Here is a 15058-nt window from a genome sequence, read left to right as displayed (position 1 = left end):
AGACCTCGAGAGGAATATTAGAGGCAGATAGCAGTGCCTGATGGATTCCAGTGAGCAAAAGGCAACGAAGGGGTGGAGATGGGAGATTTTTTTTAAGTGCTTGATTGATTGGAGGGTCTCAATTGGTCTCAACTTTTAAAAAATTCTATATACATTTCCCCCCAAGTGGTAATGGCTTTGAAGACTCTGGAAAGGTATATTTAAGCTGTACGTATAAAAGAATATGCAGCAAAGTAATTGCATATCACAGAGGGAGGCCTTGGAGAGTCTTATTTATACACTATACAAGTGCAGACCTGTGGAATTTTTTTATGGTTTATGTATTTTGCTTCTAACTCCCAATCACTCCTTACCTCCCACTCCAGAAAAAGAGGACAAAGAGATGGGAACTTTTCATACCTTTTGCCTTCCCTCTTTCTTCATCCCCAACCCATGCTTTCATTCCTGATCTACCAAGAACATTAATGTATGGTCTTCCATGCACCTATGACTAGTTGGACTAGGAACATGTGTTGTAGTGTTAAATATAGGAAACAAGATGGATTAAAGGACCTGGGTTTATTTTCCTCTACTAAATGTATTTTCTCCAAACAACTTAGTGCTAGTGAAAGATAAAAGGGCTGAAGTGATGTTTTGAGTAATAACACCAATTTTTAATTGCATTTCTTGCATGGAATTAGATGGAAATGCTCCCAATGCAGATGCAGCTTATACATTTACCCAGGGAAAGGGGGAGTTTCTCCCCCCCTCCCAATTGTACAAGAGCCTGCAAAACATGTTGTGTGCTCTTGCCATGAACGAGGCTCTCATTACCAGCACAGGGAGTACATCCAGAAGCAATATGGCTATTCACAGGCTGATTCATGCGGTTCAATAATGCTGCTTTGGAAGGCAAACTGTGTGGCAGCTGCCAGGAACACTTGAGTTAGCCTTGGCTCTGAGCCAGTTGAAGTGGAATGCAACATGGTGATACGAAGCATTTTTTGGAAAATAATAGCAATCATCCTGAATCTTGAGCCTCATATAACAGAACAGACCCTCGGGCCAGAACTAGAGATAACTAAATCAATTGCACATGCTTATTTCATTGGTGGGTAGAACCTAAAGCCTGAATGTCCCCAGAATGTTCCAGTTTCAAACTCATTCCAAACTGCAATTCTGAAAGGCTTTTAAAAGAATGAACATGCACGTGCTCAGGGTTATTCATTTTCATGCTGTCATACAGAAGAGACAGGATGAATGCTCAAAATGGTTATTCTCAGAGGTGGATATGATCCAGCCTTTAATTTAAAGGGGGATCCTGATGGGCTGGTACCCTATGCCCTGCTTATCTCCGCAGTGGTACTACAGAAGGTAGAGATGTGTTGGAATTGCAATCAGCAAGTAATTTGGTGAAGTCAGCCTTGAAGGGCAGTTGTTAAGCTTTTAAAGCAGCTAAACTGTAACTTTGTGCTCATTAGTGGCATCAAGTGGTTACTGGTGAGATTGCAATGGAAAAACCCCAAGCACATGCTCTTGGGAGTCCTTTGTTTAAGGTGGTCTCCTGCCCACTTCCTCTTTCTTCAGGAAGAGAAGCTCTATGTGCTTTTGCTGAAGCAAGGATAAGCCACCATTAGGCTCAGCTCTCTCCATCTGCTGATTTCTGGAATGTAGTCCTGCCTGCAGCCTAGCCATAAAGACTTGCAATGTGTTGCTTTTGTAACCACTCTTTAAGCTTTTGTATTTTGTTTCAGTAAGGAGACTGAAACAGATTAATATTATCTGCATTTGTAAATAATCTGTCCTAGTAAACAAAGCACTGTAAGTCTGGATCTGTGCCTCATCCACAACTGCATACTTTCAAAATGCTCCGTTACTCTGCAGCTCTATTTCTCTGGAGGGACTCAGTACTAAGCCAAGTCTAAAAGCCCCAACAGGATGCCAGCCTCCAGGTGGGACCTGGAGATCCCCCAGTTTTACAGCTCTTCTCCAGGCAACAGAGATCAGTTCCCCTAAAGGAAATGTCTGCTTTGGAGAGGTCTCTCCTCACCCCAAATCCCACCTACTCCCAGCTCCACCCCCAAAGTCTCCTGATATTTCCCAGCCCAGAGCTGGAAACCCTATGAGAAGGGGAATACAGATACCCCTGGTTTAGGACCAAAAGCCACTATGACTATCCTGTTGGCCTAGGCTAGTGAAGAGGAGCATGGGAACAGTGATATCCTTCTTTGCCCTATGCCAGTAGCCTCCATGTTCCCCCTGGCCGGGCCCAGACTGCTGAGGAGCAGCATAGGCACTACAGCACCTTGTTTCAGTCTGACATTTACTGCATGGAGGACTCATCCAGGCACTATGCTAAAACCAAGAAAAAAGAGCAAGTAGGAAAGGTGCCGACTCAATGTGGTGGTGGATGGGTGGGTTATTTTGTTACTTTGGAATTGCATTGCGAGGATATATGACAAAAGTGATACTGGCCAGGGAGGTGGGGAGCAATGCCTGACTGGAGAGGGCTCGAGTTTTCCCCCTTATGCAAGGCCCAGCCTTGACATACACACTGTTGGATCCCAGGGCAAAAAAGAGAACACAGATTTCTCTCCGTTCCTTTGCTGAGGGTCAAGTGAGGACCTGAGTTGGGCCAGGCCGGGGACCGTCCCAGACCGGACCCAATTCCATGTAAAAGCGGGATTAGGACCTCCACACAAAGAAGCAGTGTTCGCAGCCTAATCGGTCGTGCCGAGACATCTCTGTGACGATGGGACTTAGGGGATGAGAAATGTGGCAGTGATTCCCTTTGCCCTGCTGGCAAGGGCAGGATGAGTCTGAGGTGGGAAATAGCTGGAGGGTGAGGGTTTAAGCAGCTGGCTGTAGATGGACACGGTTGTCAACTCCCAAGCTGGGAAATTCCTTGAGATTTGTGGGAAGAGCTTAGGAAGGGCCAAGTGTGGGGAAGGAAAGAAAGAAGCTCAGCAAGGATCTGATGCCACAAAGACCACCTTCCAGAACCACTGTTTTCCCCAGAAACCAATCTCTGCAGCCTGGAGATCACTCGTAATTCTGGGAGGATCTTCCCACTCTCACATCTCCAAGGCTGCTTTCCATTAATAGAAGCAAACCATTAGGTTGTGTCAGCTGTTAAAGGCAAAACGGGTTATTTGGGTTTTCACAAACCTCAGACCTATTTGACAAGAGACGTGGATGGGGAAAGGCATGACAACTCAAGTGTCCCAGTAAAGTAGGAAAGTGTCACAAGAAGTTAGAACAGATGGCCATAGCTTGGAGCCGTGTGGAAAATCTGGACCATACTGGGCAGAGACATAATTTAAAAACTTTAAATACCCAGCAGGAGTCCAGATGCTATGCAGGAGCCCTGCTCCCCTATAGCCTGTATGTTGTGCTGTGACTGAAGAACAGCTAGAAAGATGCAGATTATTCCACAAAGCAATAAGGGGGCTTTCATGGTCCACTCATGGTCGCCCCTGAAATTTTCCTGGCGGCAAAATGTAGGGAGGACAAAATGGATGCCTTGACTTGTCTGCTTTGCTTTTTTTGCTTCACTGTGGAGCTTCCAAGGGAACTTCTTGCCATTGAGGTGGGAATGGGTCTCATTCACCTCTCCCTGTTTGCACCCTTCTTCCTTGTGGCTGCGACACTGTGAGACAGGGTCAGAGGGGTGATGCTGCCCTCCACTTAGACGGCCAGCACGCATCCCTCCCCTCAACTTGTCCTTGGAGCATCCTTCACCCCACCATTGCATCAGCCCTTCTCTCTGCGACTGGAGTACTTACGTGGTGTTGTTGTTGCTTTAAAAGACACTCTGTTCTCTGTCACCTTAATTGCTCAGTTTTCCGTGCAGAATGGTGACTCACAAGTTCTTTTGATGAAATCAAATGCATCCACTGACCTGTACTGAAGGCTGCAGGGAAGCACTGGGAATGTAATGGCTCAGGACTACCACCGGCTGTGTGCTGGCCACCACCGTCTGATATCTGACGAAGCATGCCTACACACGGAAGCTTACACCCCAAATCAAACTTTGTTGGTCTCAAAGGGCCCACCGGACTCAAACTCTGTTCTAGCACAGTAAGCGTGTGCTTGGCCTCAGGATCCCTCCACATTGCTTTCCAGGGACTGCTGCTGCTGCTGCTGCTGCTGTTATTGAGCAGCCTTTACAGAGACCCAGGGCACAATGGTCCTGCTCTGCCTACAGAACAGAGGAACCACATGGCACCCGCAGAAACAAATACATGGGAATAACAGCTCTCTCTCCCAGGGTGTGTGAGAGAATGCAAGGCCCTCATGCCCCATTCTGAAGAATAATATTTGGAGGGCAAAGACAATTCCAAGGCGATGGATATCTTAAAATGGGCACACATACACCCACGAGGTGCATTAAGGGTGGCAGTGGTCCCATTGCGGGTGTGGATTGCCCTGAAAATAGGCCATGTCGAGGAAGAATTGAGGGAATTTGGAAGCAGCAATGTTTTGAGATGAGCATTGCCCCCACCCTCCTCTAGTGCTATGTTTGTTACCACAGAACCACTTTGTGTTAATATTTTGTGTCAATGCCCCAGAGACAGAGGGAGAGTCACAGTATGGGATTGTTGCCATCATGAAAGAAGTGACAGATGGCCTTAGGAGCCACAGAGGCACCGTTTCCCTCAAATGGGAGCATTCATTTTCCAGGCAGAGGCCCAAGAAGCATTAAGGGGCTTTCTGGCCAGAGAGCAGGTTTGTAAATGCCTGGCAAGGCCTTTTGGAATTAGGGTCTTATGCTCTTTGGGTTGAGTCTGCATCATTCTTTCAACACCTTTGGGATTACTTTATTGAATAATAAGGCAACTCTGTTTTTTCACATGGAACTGAAGAGTTCATTCAAAATGCATCTCCAGAGCTCATAGGGCTGGCAGAATCATCAATAATGCAAGTGAAAAGGCAAGGGAAGTGGATTAAGAATATCCACTAGGAATATCTACTGGTGGCACAACTACATATCAGGACCACTCAGAGGCCAGGTGGGGGGACACTCCAGATGGTGAAAATCCCCACTGCAGACAATGAAGCACAGGAGACCTAGCAGAATAAGGGGGAGAAAGGAAATTTATGCACTGCTGAGCCATTCATTATGGTTAGGGAGGTATGAGTTCCTTATCACCCCTAAACAAATACAGAAATGGGTTATGGGAGCGAAATTCAGTTCCCCAAGAATCTTTTTTTTTTTACGTAAGTGTTTAGGCTTCAGTCAATGCCTGAGGAATTATCACAAACCAGAGATGGGGTGGAAGGGTGAGTCAGAGGCCCACACTGACTTCTTGCCATTCCACATTAAAAGTGCATCCAGTCACTTACTGGTATATGCAGCACAGACCCCATTATTTCTTCATGCAGAATCTTGATTTTAGAGTACTGTACACACAGCCCTGGATTATTGTCGGAGAGAATGATATAAAGCCCTTGTGTCCCCACTGGAGAGAAAGGTGGATTATAAACGAAGTAAATAAAAACAGATGAAGAAAATAATTATTGGATTATTTGTACTTTGACCCAAGATGCAGAGACAATGAAGTAGCAGATTCCGCTCATGTGCAGCTGAGGCAAAGGCTGTAGCTGTTATGATAGGCCCCAAGAGGTGCAGGGAGAAATGCAGCTGCAAACCTCCATCTTTAATTCTGGTTCACCTACCCAGAAAGCTTTGCATGCCAGAAATAGGCCAAACACTGGCTCTCTGTGAGGTCAGTCTCACCCAAGAGACGTTCTGACCGTCACAAGAGTGATGTAACTAAGCTGCACAAAAAATGGTTATGCCATCTGTTCTTTCCCACACCCTGGCACAACAAGGACAAAGGAATTAACATCACCTGGCTAGCGGCTAATTTCCTGTACAATTCTCCACATCTGAAAGTACTGTCTCCCTTAATGTCTCTTCTCAATGAAGTCATCCCTCTTGGTAGCTTATTCCTCAATTGCTGGAATAACAAACTCATATCAAGATCTACCATACCTAGGACCCACCCCAGAGGGTCATCTCTGGAGGTCCCCCAATAAATCCATTGAGGTTTCTTTATCAAAGCCCAATTCACCCATAAGCAAAGTCTCCATTTCTTTAGTATTGCCCAATTAATCTCATCAAGGTATTATCATAGGGCTGCCATGGCCTACTCAAGCACCCAAGGTATACATTTTTGTCTATAAAAAGAGAACATTCTCATGTTTAGCTTTCCATGCACAAAGCTCAGCTTGCAGTCGGGCTGCCAGTTCTTCTGGACCTCTTTTGCGTTGGATCGTAGCTATAGCTTTCTTTGACCCAAAATCTTAATCTTCTAATGCACCTGATCACCTCCTTTGTGTCATCTGTGTGTATGTGTTAGCTTAAATCGTGTTTTGTTAGGGACCTTTTTATTTTGTTGTTCAATAAAATCCCTTTTATTAATTTTTAAGAACTGCCTCTTCCTTAGATTTTTGGCCAGATATTCTCTCCATATACATTGGTGGAGAATCTTATTTGTTGCTCCTCACACAAGGCTTTGCTAATTCCACCATCATAAATTGAGGAGACATGTCTGTTTCAAGTAACAGTTAGGTTTCAAGCAAGTCTCTGGACAGGCAGCATACACACTGTTTAAATAACAGTATGTATTTAGTGACACAAAATGGGAATATATTTCCATATGGATCACACACTAGTGCACCTATAATAGGAATGACTATGATCTGACATGTTTCAATTGAAAGGATCTTCATCAGAGGTCAATTCACTACTACACACTTAAAAATATGATACGATTGTGCACATTCTTTTTCAGAGGGGAAACCCCCCTATATTTAAGCAGAATGTCTTTATTTTATCCGGGGGTCTGTATTTTGCTATTCTTAGCTGGTATATACTGAGTACATTTTTCCAGGCATCTATCAGCTGTCTCCCCTGGAAGACAATAAATAAAACTCCTTCCCCATCTCCTCTCTCTGTGTAAATTCAAAAGTTAGTGTGATCCATGTGGAAATGAAATATTCCCTTTTTGTGTGTTTATAAATTTTTATATTATACTATTTCTGTTCATATATATTTTAATACATGATTAGTTTGGTCCCTCAACCTTCTTGATTCTCACCTGTTTTTCAGGTGGGGTTTTTGTTTTTTGGCTTTTCCCTTTTTTATAATTTGCTTCAGTGAAACAAATCTGGCTTAGAAATTGTGCTCATGGTACAGGCTGGCCCTGGCCTGTGAGTGCAAGGGTGAGTTTCCATGCCTCCTTCCCTTCCACTGGCCACGGTGGCTAGTCTGCAGGCCTGTTTAAGACCTGTTGCAAACTCAACTCCTGGCTCCAGTCAGACAATTTTTTTTCAGAGAAAGCCATCAAGTGGGAGACCATTTTTGCGCTCATGTGCTGTACATCTTCTCGTGGTCCTCACTAAGGACCACAAAGTGTGCTTCAAAGGTTATGGCTGGGCATTCAAATGTCAGGGTGGGGGGGTGATTTCTAGATGCACTGGAACAACTTCCTAAAGGGTGGCTGCCAAGGAAGTATCGTCATTTTGTTTAGGCTTTGCAATTTTATTCTGCTATTTTATAGGTTATATTTTGGAAGCTTGCTATATGCTCTTGAAACCCATCCACAGTCTTCAGGATAAGGTGAGGGCCAATATCAATGCAAAGTCACGCAAGAATAGATTATCATCTAATAATGCAGATTTTTTCCCCATTAATGTTATCAAATCTGTTCCCCCTCCCTTCTCTAGTACTGGATAAATGAATACACCTCCACACTGGGTATCGGAGTCTTCCATTCTGGCATTGAAATCTACGGCAGAGGTATGGTGCTTCCGGTTAATTATGTCTTCAATAGGATCTTCAGTCAGTTCTTCTAATGGGTGGGGGAGTAGAGTGCGATCTCTGTGTTATTTTTTATCCAGAGCAGTAGCTAGTTCTTTAAAGCAGTGGTCCCCAATCTCCTGCCTGGAGACCGGTCCTGGTCCTTGGATCAGTCGGTATCGGGCCGCGGCTCCTCCTCGTCCTCCTCCCCAGCTGCTGCTTTGGAGGCTGCCCTGCCACTCTGCTGCCAGCTCACCTTTGGTGATCTCCAGCGGCCGCCATGGCTGGGGCTCAACCTCAACTTGGCACTGCGCAGCTACTGCTGGCAGCGCCCCCCAGTGGGTGGCTGGAAGTCAGGGGCACTGGCGGGAAAGCAAGTGGAGCAGGGGTTCAGGTGGTGGCGACGTCCCTCGGCAAAAGACTACCCCCCCCCCCGGGCCTCAGTAAAATTGTCAAGCATTGACTGGTCCCCGGTGATAAAAAGGTTGAGGATCACTGCTTTAAAGGACCAGGATTTTCAGACTTGCTGTTGTTTCTGTGATTCTGTTCTGCCTCACAAATTGCAGTTGCATATGCCCCCATATTTCAAATGAAAGTGAGGACACATAGATGTCATATTTCAGCATTCTCACACCAGTGATCTCCCCCCCCACACACACACATATATTACTAAAGGCTCTTTGGTGCCTTCTAAATGTGATCTTATTTATTCTGTGGTAGCCTGTCCTGTTCAGGTCTTCTGATGCCACTGTGTCCCTAAATGAACTTTGCACTTTTCCATTTTAGCACCTCTCAGTGGATGTGGCAGCATTTCCTGTAAAAGAATGGCAAGGCATCAGTCCCACTTTGGTGTCTTGCTAGGTGGCTATAGTAGGGAGCAGGGAGCAATGTGACCTATTTTTCCTGCCCTTAGAAAACCAAAGAGAATTAACTGAGTTATGGGACATGACTGAAAAGCAGAAGGGGCATTAGAGCCCAAACACAGCTTGTTCCTGGAGGGCAGGACACTGCATGATTCCTCGGCCTTTTCTGCTTCCTGCATTAGTGTTGGTTGCATCCCACACAGGCTTTAGATGGAGGAGAAGCCCCCTCCAGGGCATGTGTGCACTTCCTATAAAGGTTTGTAAAGGTATGCCTAAAAAGGAAAACAGGGAAAGGAATTCACCAGGGACAACCCAGAGCTACTGTTATTGTAAAGGATGCCCAGGTATCAGGTATTGACACAAATGTCTTCCAGTTGCCAGCAGTTGAAAGATAACATTCTGGGGCCAGCAGAGAGAGCTTCTAAAAAGCCAAGCCAACACTGGGCCAAGGGGCATCACTGGATAGTAGTGGCCCAGTGGCTTTGGTCAGGTCCAAGCCCAACACAACAGCTGCCTACTTATTTAAGGAGTAAAAATCAGCTGTAGACTGGAATAGGCCAGGGCCCTACTTTTCTGACTAGATAAACCACATATCATCCGACAAGCCTTGAGTTACTAACACATTGCACATGGAGTACTTATTAAGCGGCAACACGAAGATGATGAAGATTCCTCAGGATGCCAAGCTAGTGGAGCACACACAGCATTGCTGCCTCACAAAGCATTCACACTCACACTAGGAATATAATCTCAGCCAGTCCACTGAGAGGGCATTATGGATATTAAATAAATAACACGAAGATGATGAAGATTCCTCAGGATGCCAAGATAGTGGAGCACACACAGCATTGCTGCCTCACAAAGCATTCACACTCACACTAGGAATATAATCTCAGCCAGTCCACTGAGAGGGCATTATGGATATTAAATAAATAATAAGAGTCAGCCTGGTATAGTGGTTACTTCTAAGTGCATACTTCTAATCTGGCAAGCTGGGTTTGATTCCCTGCTCCCCCACATGCAGCCAGCTGGGTGACCTTGGGTTCGCCATGGCACTGATAAAACTGTTCTGAATGAGCAGTAACATCAGGGCTCTCTCAGCCTCACCTCCCTCACAGGGTATCTATTGTGGAGAGAGGAAAAGGAAGGAAAATGTAAGCCGCTTTGAGGCTCCTTCAGGTAGAGAAAAGTGGCATGTAAGAACCAACTTTTCTTCTAAAAAGAAATTAAACAAATAAAGGTCAGGCGGGATTCAGAGCATCCTGCCCCCAGCACGCCAGACCACAAAGCAGTGCAGCATTCATCAATGGCACAGCAGGGATGGCCTTAGCTGATATTAACTGCTCAGTTTCAGAGTGGGAGTTGGCCAGGAAAGAGCCATTCAGTGTCATGGTTCAGCCGTGCTCCACTGCTAGGGACTTAGCAAACTTTCCAAATACTTACTCCAGACAGGTTTTGGAAGGCACTGATGTTCATGCTGCAAATGCAGGGGTCATTGGCCAATTTTCTCTTCTCCCCTCTCTAGCTTCTCCTTTCCTACTCTCAGTGGTCTCACCTCTTCTTTCTTCTTGAGTCACAAATAGACAAGTGATGCTGTCCTCAGGCCTGGAGCCAGCTGTATTGTGAAAGAAAACTCCTCCCCCCACAATAACTATTTGGATGGAAGACGGATCTGCGCTAGGCGGATTGTTAGGGATAAACATAAGAACATAAGAGAAGCATGTTGGATCAGGCCAGTGGCCCATCCAGTCCAACACTCTGTGTTACATGGTAGCCAAAACCCAGGTGCCATCATGAGGTCCACCAGAACTCTAGAAACCCTCCCACTATTGCCCCCCCCCCCAAAGCACCAAGAATACAGAGCACCTTGTGTTCAGTGTGCTGGGATATATTTCAAAATATTAGCAATCATTGAATCGTGCAGTCACCCAACACACAATATGATGTTTTGTAGACGGACTCAGAGGCAGCCTGCCCAGGAAGCCTTGCATCCGGTAGCCAGCTGTTCGTTTGTATTATTCCCACTAGGCCAGCAAAGGAACAAAGACCAGCCAAGTGTTATATGGGGCACAAGCACTGCAGTTTAAAAAGGAGCAGTGACAGGAATATAATTATCCTTTTCACCCATGATTTTCTGGGATGTATTTGGCCATTTCCGGGGAATAGGAAGGTCTTTGCAGAGGCTGTCCTAGTGGCAGTACAAATTATAGGCCTTCTGAGCACCTTAGATTCTAACCTGACCTTGACTTCCAAAGACCTCACAAAATACAAATGAAATGTAAACCACAGATTTTCTGTACCTTGGATGTAAAGAGCTGGGTTACTAAATGCTTTGTTGAGGGAACGGAGGACTCTAACCAAGCTATTTGATGCTATTTACTGTCATGGATACAATGCTATTGTATCCTGCTGATTGTCAAACAGAGCCAGGCCCCGATTGACTAGAACAGGCAGTCATCACATCTGCTGATGATAGGGTTGCCAGGTCCCCTCTGGGCAACAGCGAGGGATGGGGGTGGGTTTGGGTTGCCCATTCCAGGTTGGAGATTTAAGGGTGGAGCTCCGGGGAGGGGGGGAACAGGACCTCAGTGAGGTGCAGTGCCACAGAGTTTACCTTCCAAAGCAGCCATTTTCCCCAGAGGGACTAATCTCGGTAGTCTGGAGATGAGCTGTAATTCGAGGGAATCCCCAGGGCCCACTGGGAGGCTGACATCCCTAGCAGCCTGAAGACCTTGGGTTGTGAGGCTATCCTTCACCTAGTAAGGCCAGAGTTGAGGCTCAAATGAAACCAGTTCTGGAGAGGAAGCTGGCTTTAATGCTAATGGTTAGCCATGCAGACTGCCGTTGGGGCCTTTTCCCAGGGGCTGTCTTTGTGCTTTTTCTTACTGTCTTTTTCTTTCCTTGGCAGAATTTGCCTATGGTGGGCATCCCTATCCTTTCAGTGGGATTTTTGAGATCACACCAGGCAGTGCTGTAGAGCTTGGCGAGACCTTTAAGTTCAAGTAAGGGCCTTTCTTTTTCCTCCCCTATTCATCATTACCTCCCAGGCAACCTGCAGCCCAGATGCTCTCAAGAGGACAATCCATTTTAAGTCTTCTTGTCTGTTCATTCTCCTTTCTCAAGTATGTTCCTATGTCTTTCTGGCTGTTTCGGTGAAATATGTGGTAGTATGAACCTACACTTAAGAGATGGCGGTGGCTAGGGCTGCCAGGCAGCCAGCAGGAGGCTGGAGAAAAACCTCAGAAGTGACATAATGCCTCACTACGAATCACCAGAAATGTGGAGGTTTTACCATAGAGTTTCTGGTGATTCCTAGAAAGAACTGAAGTCATTTCTGGGCATTCCGTAGATGTGACTTCACACTGTGGTCCAGCTGCCATTTTTAGATTAGTTTTCTTCTGCCAATGCCAATAGCCACACTGGTGGTGGTTCAGCAACCCTAGTTTGGATGTTGTGCATAGAACAACTCTGCTGTCCATTTCCTGTGTTTAAAAGAAATTGGACAATACAGGATTTAAAATACACTCTAGAACTTAAATTCAGATGGATAGCTGAGTTAGTCTATCGGTAGTAGTAGAAAACAGCAGGAGCTTCGTAGTGTCTTAAAGACTAAACAAAAATTGTGGAAGCTTTTGTGAGTCACTGCTCACCTCTTCCATTCAAACTGTATCTGAAGAAGCGACATTTTGTTCGTCCTTAAGTTGCAACTGGACTCTTGCACTTTTCTACTACTCCAGAGTCTGTTTTATTTTATTGTGAATAAAGAGTTGGGACTTGAAGCAAGGACTCAACCACAGGCTATGTTACAACTCCACACATTCTGCAAGCCTAGAAATGAACCCTGCAGGGGCCAGAAATGGCTTCTGGGTGAAGGGGAAAGCCAGTGGAAAGTGCAGACAGACCATCATACCTCACTTAAGGAATGAATTAGTGCCTCTCTCCACCACTGAATAGCTATACAGATGCTTTGATGAGAGGTCTAGAGACTTTTGAAGCAAAGCCAGTTATGGTGACACACAATGTCATGTGGTGATTTTTCCATGTCACTGCAAACCTTTTTGAAACAATGATGGTGGAGAAAATCACATAACTGTGAATCAAGTTTCTTCTGTATTTAGTTTCCACAGGAAGCACTTTTAATTGGCCTCTGGATGACAGCCAGTTTGTGTGCAGCTACATGACAGTTCCCCAGTGAGGTCCCAGTGGCCATCATGGTTCCCACCAGTACTTTCCCTGGGCCCACCAAACTGCTTTATATGTAGGCAGAGCATTTGTAAGGCGGGGTTTCCAGATGAGAGCCATTCAGACTCAACCTACCCCCACCAGGGCTCCAGAGCCAGGATTAGAGCTGCCGGGTCCCCCCTGGTCAAAGGAGGGGTTGCCAGATCTAGCTGGGAAATTCCTGGAGATTTGGGGATGGAGCTGGGGGAGGACAGAAACCTCAGTAGGGTACAATTACACAGAGCCTTCCCTCCAAAGCAGCCTTTTTCATCAGGAGAACTTATATCTGTAGTCTGGAGGTGAGCTATAATTCCGGGGGATCCCTAGGTCTCACCTGGAGACTGGCATACCTACTTACCTGGTCTGTGGCCCTTGGAGAGAGGGAAGGGTGCCAGGGAACAGGCTACTGGCCTTAGGCAGACAAGAGAAGCTACAGTACAGGAGCCAGCAAGCCAGCAGATGACAGAAAAGGACCACTGGGCCAGGGAAACAAGCCAGGCCAGGCCCCAGTACAGGGCCTATTGGCAGAAGATGTGGGAATAATACCAGAGAGGGAAATAAAAGGTGGGCTTCACAGGTGGTGAAGGAAGCAACATAATGCCAGAGATGGAGGCAGAGTGCTGTTTCAGAGGGAAGAAAATAGTAGGGATGCCAGTGCCCAGGTGGGACCTGGGGATCCTCTGGAATTATAGTTCATCTCCAGGCAAACAAGATCAGTTCCCCTGGATGGCTGCTTTGGAAGATGGACTCCATAGCATTATACTCCATTGAGGAACTTCCCCACCTCAGATCCCATCCACTCCTGGCTCTACTCCCAAATTCTTCAGGTATTTTCTAACCCAGAAAAGAGGAACCTGTGGTGCTCAGATGGTATCCTACCTTCCCAAGGCCTAAGGAGTTCCAATGTCGAGGGCACATCAGCAGAAAGGAAGAGAGGAAACCTTGTGGCAGGAGGTCCTCCCAAAGGGCTTGTTAGTGAACATGGAATCATAGACTTGGAAGGGGCCATACAGCCACCCCATCTCTGGTTTGTGAAAGGTTATCTAGTCCAGCCCAATGCAGGATCCAAGCCAGTGCATCCAGGATAAGAATCTATCCAGACACTGCTTAAAGACCACAAATGAGGGGGAGATCACCACCTCTTTAGGTAGCCCATTCCACAGCTGAACTACTCTGACTGTGAAAAATGTTGTCCTGGTATGTAGACAATACCATTCTATAGGTAGCTTAAACCCATTACTGCAGGCCCTCCTTAATCAAAAGGTTTTCCATGGATGAAGTAGCAGCAACCAGGGCCAGGAGGACTAGTAGACATCCGGGCTTGTAGTTCCACCCGTTTCAAGCAACCAAAAGTGACATCAGCACATTGAAACATCAGAGGAGATGCTTTGGGGGAAAATTTTATAGTCAAATTAGCTTACCATAGTTTTGCCCCCAAACCAGATTATCACCTCCAACGACATGCCTGCCTCATTTCCAGGTGATGTTTCTTCCCTCCCTGTTCATGGTACATTGGTTTCTGAGAGACGTTCCTCTGGTTTCTGAGATCCTCCAAAATTGGGGGAACTCCAAGCCCCAACTGGGAACTATAAATGCTAGTCACACTATTGAGGCCAAGAACAGGGACTCATGGGATCTCCAGATGTCAATGGACTATAGTTATCATGGCCCCCTGCCCACTGGCCTTGGTGGCAGAGGCTCATGGTAATTGTAGTCCATGGACATCTGGAGAGCCATAGTTTGGCCATCCCTTGGATAGGTTATAAATCCCAGAGTGTGATGTCAGAATGCTGCCAATGATGTCATTATGTTGCCAGTGAGGCCCCTCCCAGCAAGGTAGGTCTCCTACCAGTTGCCAGGGTGGAACTGGCAGCCCACCTTTAAGCTACAAATTTACATCGGCTTTATCCCACTTTGCTGTAGCTTAATCCTGAGAACTGTAAATTGGAAAGACTGTAAAAACTTCCTATTTCATCACATAGAGTTCCCCAAATCCTTTGGGGAGCATGGAATGACTTTTAAATTGATTATAGTTGTAGTAGATATCAGTTCAGATTTCTGCCCTCCCTGTCTTCCAGTAAAGCCATTCAGTTAAATGAAGACGCTCTCTCTTTAGTGGGTTATGCCTCAGCCTCTTTCGTGATCTCCTACTGCATGTGCCTGTCCTTGATTTCTTTTCTTTTTTTAA

General features: G+C 46.0%; 1 protein-coding gene and 1 long non-coding RNA gene across 3 annotated transcripts in view; one reads left to right on the top strand and one right to left on the bottom strand.

Moving 5' to 3' along the window:
- Positions 1–15058, top strand: part of LOC143830299 (deubiquitinase DESI2-like) — a 64154-nt gene that overhangs the window by 37217 nt on the left and 11879 nt on the right. Inside the window, exons 3-5 of one of the 2 annotated variants that reach the window (XM_077322626.1) lie at positions 7548–7606; positions 7714–7786; positions 11558–11651. In XM_077322626.1, the coding sequence (XP_077178741.1) occupies positions 7571–7606; positions 7714–7786; positions 11558–11651 (203 nt within the window). In that variant the 5' untranslated portion in view covers positions 7548–7570. The remainder of the gene's footprint in view (positions 1–7547; positions 7607–7713; positions 7787–11557; positions 11652–15058) is intronic. The other variant, XM_077322625.1, reaches the window with a different exon arrangement.
- Positions 8264–14777, bottom strand: LOC143830302 (uncharacterized). Its single transcript, XR_013228416.1, has 3 exons — positions 14292–14777; positions 10093–10321; positions 8264–8600 (listed from the first exon to the last, which is right to left on the bottom strand). It is a non-coding gene; the product is annotated as an uncharacterized LOC143830302 (long non-coding RNA).

Source organism: Paroedura picta, chromosome 2 (assembly GCF_049243985.1).
Source record: "Paroedura picta isolate Pp20150507F chromosome 2, Ppicta_v3.0, whole genome shotgun sequence".
NCBI lineage: Eukaryota > Metazoa > Chordata > Lepidosauria > Squamata > Gekkonidae > Paroedura > Paroedura picta.
This window is presented reverse-complemented; position numbering and strand designations above follow the sequence as displayed.